General features: G+C 42.5%; 1 protein-coding gene across 10 annotated transcripts in view; it reads right to left on the bottom strand.

Moving 5' to 3' along the window:
- Positions 1 to 6,237: 6,237 nt before the first annotated feature.
- Positions 6,238 to 9,075, bottom strand: part of CAMSAP1 (calmodulin regulated spectrin associated protein 1) — a 44,596-nt gene continuing 41,758 nt past the window's right edge. For all 10 annotated transcript variants that reach the window (XM_083721593.1, XM_083721586.1, XM_083721590.1 and 7 more), the window contains one exon: positions 6,238 to 7,643. In XM_083721593.1, the coding sequence (XP_083577719.1) occupies positions 7,341 to 7,643 (303 nt within the window). In that variant the 3' untranslated portion in view covers positions 6,238 to 7,340. The remainder of the gene's footprint in view (positions 7,644 to 9,075) is intronic.

Here is a 9,075-nt window from a genome sequence, read left to right as displayed (position 1 = left end):
TTCCGTTTACCATGGGAAGTTAGTTGTGTCCTGCTGCTCCTGATTGTGAAGATCACACAATACTGGTGACATGCACACAGAAGCATTCCTCAAAACAGGAAGGATTCCTCAAAACCAACAGGAACCATTCCTCAAAACCAGGAAAAATATACAAGGGGGCCACATGATACTCACACTAATTTCACAGAAGCGCTTAGAAGGTACCTGCACATTTTGCCCCATAACTTTCTTTCTAGGAGGACAAGAGACTTTTATTTTTCAATTAGTATTCAGTCTGGGGCATTTGCCCTGGGGCAGCAATTAAAGCTTTTGTGGGCATCAGATTAGTGACCCCTACTTCAGAGTGTGGCAGTGTGCCCTCTGCATTGGCATAGGCCTCAGCAGATGACCAATGACTCAATTATAAAGGGATTAGTGATGAGAAGCTAAAAAGTCGCTGCCCTCCCAAACTACCAGTCCTAAGCCAAGAGGGGAATGTCAACTCTGACCTTTTTTGCAGGCAGTTCGCTTCAAAGGGATACACCATAACCCCAAATAGCCACCAAGGAAATTATTAAGTCATTGACCAATTCATTTGTTTGGAATCTATAAACGAATGCTGCTCCATCAAACCCATTCTTAGTCTCCAATTGCAGCTGCTCCTTTTTCTTGGCTGCCAACTTTCTTTTTAGAAAGCTGCCACTGTGTGCAAATAATAAATAATAATTAATAATAATAATAATAATAATAATAATAATAATAATAATAATGTAATCTCCTATTGACAGCCTTAGAAATCATACAATCACTGAATCAGATTTCCAGGATACTGAGTACCTTCCCATGAAGCTAGGTCCTGCTTGTGGAGTTCCCAGTGGGGCATCTGGCTGACAGTGTGACAACAGGATACTGGACTACATAGGCCTTTGGCCTGATCCAGCAGGGCTCTTCCGAAGTTCTTAATGCTGCATATCCTTTAGGTTTCATATGTAACACGTAAAGATGCCTATCATTCCCTCTACACTAGTAGCAAACTTGGCATAAGTCGCTGGCAAGCCTGAACTGAAATGTGAGGGTGCAAAAACTAATTTTAAAAATGCATTGTAACATCAGAGATATTGAACTTGTCCCAATGAGAAATGGTTCTCATGAACAGGCAGCTGAGTTCAGCTCTTTAACTATGACAGTGGTGTCCAGTTCAGGAAGAAAAATTATTCATGTGCAAAGCTAGGTTTAAAGGAGGCTAGTATCACAAAAATGTTTTCCTGATCACAGTTTTGCTACCTGGTTTAATATTTGCATAGACCAGATCTTCCTGCCAAGTCTTCCTGCAAGCCAAACTTTTCTTTGTTATAAAGCAGGGGTGGCAAATGCTGTGACCTTTCAGGTGCTGCTAGATGGCCAACGGTCAGGGGTGATGGGCCACAGGTTCTCTATTCCGGTTTTTAAGAGAAGAATTTTGTTATTCAGGGACCTCGATGAAGGACCTGTTATTCAGTCCTCGATTGGACTAAGCAGTAAAAAACTTGGCAGGTTAGATGCACTGTTTGGAACACCCAAGGACTGCACCCAAGCACTTGTGCACATCCATTGAATTGCAAACACACGCCACTAGGCTCTTACAAACTTCTGCTTGCACTCAATGGGAGGAAAGCCCTGGCCACTTCTTACACCACCGTGGTAATCTCTTTGCAATCCATTCCTGCCACCCACCACTTCCCAATAGTACTTGAAATATCTGAACTAACCTTGAGGCTGCTCCTTGATATTTTTAAACTGTGTAATTGTTAGCAGCCCTAATTTTGTTGAATGGTGGGCTATGCCCAAAATAAGCAACCTAAGAGTCATCTCCATGCTTTTCTTCTTTCAACCACTCAGCTAACCTTTCCCTTGGTGAAATAGACACGCATTGTCAAGTGATATCTGATGGTTGGGTTTTCGAAGGTTTTGTTTTTTTAAAAGAAAGTTTTCAAAGGTCCACTGTGCTGTGTTCAGGACTTGGGGCTAAGTCAGGGTGGTTTGGATGTCTATATACTTGTGAACCAAAAAACTGTTTGTTTCAAATGGTCCCTATTCTCAATAATGCCAGTGAGTATGAAGTTAAGCAGCTACAAAGGAAGGAAGTCTTCCCATGAAGCCAAGAGAAAGTTTCCCTATGTAGCATACAAAGCCAAAAAAGAGGGGTAAGGGGGTTGGAGAAGTTGCTACTATAAAAGGATATATCACAGCCTTAGTTTTTTTAAAAAGTACATGGGAAGTTGCCTTAGGCTTATTCTGAATCAGACCACTGGTCTATCTAGTTTAGTACAATCTACAATGACTGGCTCCCCCGGGTTTCAGAATTTCCCAGCCCTACTTGGAGATGCCAGAGATTGCGCCTGGGACCTTCTGCATGCAAAGCAGATGCTCTACTACTGAGCTATGACCAAGTAGTGGTATGTGACATTTAGTAGGGAGTAATCACACTGTCCAAAGAGTAAGATCACTTAATATCACCAGTGTTTAAAAACATAGCCTTCACACACAAAACTCTAACTCACCTTCACATTTGTTTTCAAGGTTCATAAAGTACTCAGAAAGAGTAATCCTAAATGAACTTATGAAGGCGTACCTTCCAATGAACTTAGAGACTTTTGAGAAAACATGCTTAGAGTTAGCTTTGAGATGGCTAGCCATCTTAGTAGCCACTTACACGTTTCAGAAGTTTCTTGCTGAAGGTATAATATGGTTGCCTTCTCCTGTTCTCCTTTGTAAAGGAGGCCAGATTTTCTCATTGTGCAGATGGTAGAAGGACTGAGATGACTGTTTATCGAAGACCACCCAATAATTTCACATTGTTAGAATCTAACAATGCTTAACAACTACACAAAATGAGCTGCATCTTTGTTTTACATGCAAGAATTCCACCTGAACTGTAAAGGCAAATACGAAAAAGGTTTATTTCTTGTAAATAGGCTGTTAATCCTTACTTGGATGTGAAAGCAATATGAAGGTTGCAAATATATACTCATGCCTCATGACTTTTCCCCAATAATTCAAACACCAAAAAGGAAAGGGGGGCAGCTACCCATTATAGCTCAGGAATAAAGCTGATAGGTGAATCCAGAGTTTAAACTACAAAGGTATGTAAAAATCATGGACATGTCACAAAGACTTGTATCATGATAAGGGGAACACTATGAGGCATGCATACTGGACATCTGCCAAAGGCACAAGTTCTAACAAACATAAAGCTTTTACTCAGGGAGTAAACTCTGGAATTCTTTCTAGATTCTTGCAGACTCAGACACCTCCTTTACAGGAACCCATCAGGGTCCTACCAGATGAAGGATGGAAAACAAAGTGTCAACTTGGTTTTCAGCTCATTATTTAAGCTCCGCCAGTTGGGATGAATACCATGCTATTTGCTCCCCATAGGTCAAGAGAACTTTGCTTTAATACAGGGTTGGGAACTTTGTGGTCCTTCAGATACTGCTCAGTTACAACTCTCATCATCCCTGACTCTGACTGCTACCCATGCTGGCTGGGGTGGATGGGAGTTGGAGTCCAATAGCATCTGGAGGGCCTTAGATTCCCAATCCCTAGTTTAAGAAACACTTCAAACAAAATGCAAAGCACATCAATAAAGCTATGTGTCTGTGTCTCAGCATAAGGGAGGCGTCCAACAGAAACAAAAAAAGATGATGCATGGAATAACAAAAATTAAGTGATGGTTTTTATTAAGATTCAGTGCTTCCATAAAATAAATATGTTGTATAATATCAAACAGTCAGAAATAAAGCATGTAACAGAAAAAAGTTACACTCATGACAGTGCTGAATACTTTTAGAAATAATAAAGCATCTCCTTTCTTACAGGGTAGCCAGCTATTAAATAAAATGTACAGCTGACCTAAATGTACTGCAAGGGGATGGAACCAATAAGACTGCAATAGAAGACCTTCATTCTTCTTTCTCTAGTTAGTATTCACTACCCTCTCTCTCAACACTTCTGTACAAAACCCACATTAATTCCAATTATTGTTATGTCTAGATTCATTACAAAATTACACTGTATTGTGTTTTGGAGTTTCAACTGTTCAATCTCTAATGTTGGCATAGTATCCTTTGTACTAAGAATAATAAGTATTATTTTATTATTTATACCAAGCCCATCAGGCTGGGATGCCGTACACTAAACATATTCAAGTAACACTTCAAGTAGAAGTAAAATATGTGCAAACCAGAGTCATAACCTAAAAATAAATTCCTGGGCAGCTGAGTCAGAGTGAGCTTGGGGGTGGGGAACGAACAGACAGGTTTTATAATTATCAGTAATCAAAACGGCCCTCATTAGACATATACACAAACAGGTTATTTTCTGTAGTGGGGAAAACAAACAGCCTTAAGGTCATATCTGATCTCCTGCAATGATTTTGCAAAGTTTTTTGCAGATAAAGTCACTCAGATTCGAGAAGAGGTAGACTCCACCGTGGGAGCAGGGCCGGGGCGGGAGAGTGCTGGAGTCCTGTCTAGTCAAGTTGCATGGGATCAGTTCTAATCTGTTACCTCCAAGGATGTGGACAGGCTGCTGGGATGAGTGAAACTAACCACCTGTTTCCTTGATCCTTGCCCATCCTGGCTTATAAAAGCTAGCTGGGAAGGGCTGGGCGATGGGGTTCACTGGGTGGTGAATTCTTCTCTCTGCGAGGGAGCCTTCCCAGACCCACTGAAAGAGGCGGTTATCAAACCACTTCTTAAAAAAACATCTTAAGACACGGCCAATATGGCCAACTATCACCCAGTCTCAAATCTTCCATTCTTGGGCAAGTGGTTGCTGAACACTCAAAGCATGCCTGGAAGAAGCGGACCATTTGGATCCCTTCCAGTTGGGATTCAGGCCTCAATCATGGGACTGAAACTGCCTTGGTCGCGCTGGTCGATGATCTCCAGCGGGCTGGGGACAAAGGTGAGAGCTGATTCCTGCTTCTGCTAGATCTCTCAGCGGCTTTCGATACCATCAACCATAACATCCTTCTGGACCGTCTAGAGGGGTTGGGAGCTGGGGACACTATTATATAGTGGTTCCACTCCTTCCTCTTGGGCCGTGTTCAGAAAGTGGTGGGGGGGGGGGATGAGTGTTCAGATCCCATGGCTCTCACTTGTGGAGTGCCTCAGGGTTCTGTCCTCTTCCCCATGCTTATCAATATCTACATGCAGCCGCTGGGAGAGATCATCACGGGGTTTGGGCTGGGTGTTCATCAATATGAGGATGATACCCAGCTCTACCTATCTTTCAAATCAGAACCAGTGAAGGTGGTGAAGGTCCTGTGTGAGTCTCTGGAGGCAGTTGGAGGATGGATGGCAGCCAAGAGACTGAGGTTGAATCCTTACAAGACAGAAGTACTGTTTTGGGGGGACTGGAGGCAGGCAGGTGTGGAGGACTCCCTGGTCCTGAATGGGGTAACTGTACCCCTGAAGGACCAGGTGCGCAGCCTGGGAGTCATTTTGGACTCACAGCTGTCCATGGAGGTGCAGGTCAATTCTGTGTCCAGGGCAGCTGTTTACCAGCTCCATCTGGTACGCAGGCTGAGAACGTACCTGCCTACAGACTGTCTCGCCAGAGTGATGCATTCTGGTTATCTCCCACTTGGACTACTGCAATGCGCTCTATGTGGGGCTACCTTTGAAGGTGACCCGGAAACTACAAATAATCCAGAATGCAGCAGCTAGCCGGGTTAATAGGACCGGCCGCTGAGAACACATAACACCGGTTTTGAAAGAACTACATTGGCTCCCAATACATTTCGGAGCACAATTCAAAGTGTTGGTGCTGACCTTTAAAGCCCTAAACAGCCTCGGCCCAGTATACTTGAGGGGCGTCTTCACCCCCATTGTTCTGCCCAGACACTGAGGGCCTTCTGACGGTTCCCTCACTGCGAGAAGCCAAGTTACAGGGAACCAGGCAGAGGGCCTTCTCGGTAGTGGCACCCGCCCTATAGAACGCCTACCCATCAGATGTCACAGAGAACGACGACTACCAGACTTTTAGAAGACATCTGAAGGTAGTCCTATTTAGGGAAGGTTTTAATGTTTAATGGACTGTATTTTAATATTTTGTTGGAAGCCACCCAAAGTGGCTGGGGAAACCCAGTCATATGAGCTGGGTATAAATAAATTATTATTATTATTATTATTATTAAGATTTAATATTTCTAGATGGAAAAGGAAAACTGAAACCATCAGACTGAGCCTTCAAAAAACAAAAACAAAATGCAGGTTTGTTTGAAAATTGTTAGTATATGGAAACTGGTATATTTTCTCCTTTATTAGTATATACTCTTGCCACAAAAGAAAAAAGTTGAAACAACAAAAAACAACAACAAAAAACACACTCCATTTTAGAGCATGGTACTCATTCAAAGAAAAAAGAAAAAACCAATTTAAATTACATTTCAGGACATAATTTAAAAGCATTATAATTTGTGATCATTAAGTGCACCATTATACAGGAGTAACATGCTCTGAGTGAAGATGTTCTACTATTTCAATAATCTGTCTTTATTAAAAAGACAAAAAAAATCCTGTTAGGATACTACTCGAAACAGAAAAGCAATGTTGACTGTACTCCATTCAGCTTGCCTCAAGTTTCAAATTGGGAATATTCCAACAAGTAGCACCTGTTTGCCTCTTCATGATTGTGTTGCAGAAATGTTCAGCCATGATAATTTGCATAAGTCCTCCATTTTCTTTCTTTCTTTTTTTAAAAAGGCGAATTTTACAGTTTTCAGTGCTTTTAAAAATGATTTGATACTTTAGGTAAACTTGGTTCTGAGCAGCAAGGGGGTGGGGTTGGAGTATTTTCCTTTTCCTTCCACAAGTCAGAGCCTGGTTTAGTGTTGGCAGTAGGGAGAAGTACCAAATGTTTGTATGTTATCAAGTCTCCAGAGTCTAAAAGATATTCCTTGAAAGCCTGCCACAGTGCCCAGTTTCTTGTTCTCCTGAGGGGCAGCACATGCTAACTCCAAGAGTGATTGCGGGAAGGGGAGGAACAAGAAAAGATGTCCCAATTTGTACCAATGAAGAACTTCAAGTAAAAAGAAATCCACTCTTGCTACATGCACCTTCCCTCATGTGAAAAGCCTCTCTGGTTATCAATGGGTGTAACAGCCGTTTTATCATTCATACAAAAAAACCAAAAAGAACACTGAAGCTGCTCCTTCATTCTTTCCTTGCATCCACGTTTAATAAGCCTCTTTCTTTTCTTTTTTTAAAAAAGGGATTATGGTTCTGCTCATTTCATACCCAAACCAGAGAGAGGGTGAGGAAACTCATTTCTCCCCAGCGATGAAATCTACAATAGTCTCCCACTGAACTGTAATGTCATTTGTGAGTTTGAGTCTTCTTTGGCACTACAGGTTGTTTAGGCTGCCACAGATGGTTGTGAATTGTCAGAGCATCTACACAGGCAGACATGGTTTTGGCTGGAATGATATTAAATTGCTTCCTGTCCGAGCTATATTTATAAAGCTTGTCAATCATTTTCTTAGTGATGCTCTTTGGCCCTGTTCCTGTCAGCTTGTGGATTTCTTCTGTTTCAGGATTGAAACAATAAAGTGCTCTGAACTGGCAGCCAGCATCACGGAACAAAATAATGTAGTGCTTGGCATCACATTTCTTGAGCTCCTAGAGGTGAAAGAGAAAAATTCTGAGAGCAATGACCACAGGAAATCAAAGACTGCTAAATGAGCCCAGCACACTGCTGGCAATGTCTAACATACCCAAGATGAAGGTCAGGAAATACCGTATTTTTCGCTCCATAGGACGCACTTTTTCCCTCCTAAAAAGCAAGGGGAAATGTGTGTGCGTCCTATGGAGCGAATGCAGGGGGGAGGCAGGCGGGAAAAGCACCCAAGAGCCACACACAAGCTCTGTGCGCTCTTGCGGGCTTTTCCCCAGGAGGGAGAAGGGACTGACTGGCTGCATCAGTCGCTTCTCCCACCTCATAGAAAAGCCCACAGGAGCCACACACCCTTTAAAGAGTGTGCGGCTTTTGCGAGAGGTGAGGGAATTCCCCCACCTCCCGCAAAAGCAGGGAGAAGGTCTGGGAGAAGCGCACAGGCTGCCTGCAGCTTGTCCGCTGCTCCCAGAGCTGGGGGGGGAATCATATTTTTTCCCCTTGATTTCCCCCTCTGAAAACTAGGTGCGCCCTATGGAGCAAAAAATACGGTACATTTGGTACTTCTAAATTGCAGTGCCACAATGACCTGGTTTGCACAGCACTAAGCTATGATTCTTTTAAACAAGTCATGAGTTAACCACAAGTTGTGCCACAATTGATAAACCAAACACTGGCTTTTTCCTCCCAAGTCTGCTGTATTTTCTTGCCTCATGCTTTTGTAGTTTGGTGAGTTTCTGGAGTGGAGTGGCCAAACAAAGCGACTACTGGATTCAATGTAACACCAAGCCATAGTTAAATTAAAGTCTGAAAACCAACAACAAACATGGCTTCAATGGTTTGTTGGTAGTAAGTCAACAATGGGGAACTTCCCATCTTCCCTGACCATTGGTCATGCAAGTTGGGGCTGAAGAGAGCAAAGGAAGATCTGGTTTGGTTACACTGGGCATGGAGCTTCTGGGGTGTTGCATCAGGCACCATAACTAAGACATCCAACGGAAAGCAAGAGGTGGAGGGGATGTGTGCCAGATTTTGGCATTGCACAGGGCACCACTGAAATTTGAGATACTAAGATCTGCCACTGATGAGTTTGAATTTTCAATTTGAGCAGCATCTATTTGGAAGGGCAGAGATTCCCCATCCTTGCTGTAAACAATCTATAAGTTGCTGGTCAAACCTTACACATAAAACACTAAGCTATTATTTAAGAAACATATAAGCCACAGTTTAATAAACCAGTTTAGCATTATGCATAAACCAGACTATTATGATTTAAGCATGACTTGCAATACACACTAGTAAGCTGGCCACTCAAGAGCTTTCCATATGAAGTCATCCACACTGCAAATGCACTGTGTCCCAGGGATCAGGGTTATTCAATATGGGACAGTAACAAAGTTAAAAAAAAATTAAAAAAAAGCAAAAAATTTAAAACCAATG

The sequence above is a fragment of the Podarcis gaigeae genome, assembly GCF_964106915.1.
Source record: "Podarcis gaigeae genome assembly, chromosome: Z".
NCBI classification, from domain to species: Eukaryota; Metazoa; Chordata; class Lepidosauria; order Squamata; family Lacertidae; genus Podarcis; species Podarcis gaigeae.
The sequence above is the reverse complement of the archived record's forward strand: the minus strand, read 5'-3'. Positions and strand labels throughout refer to the sequence as shown.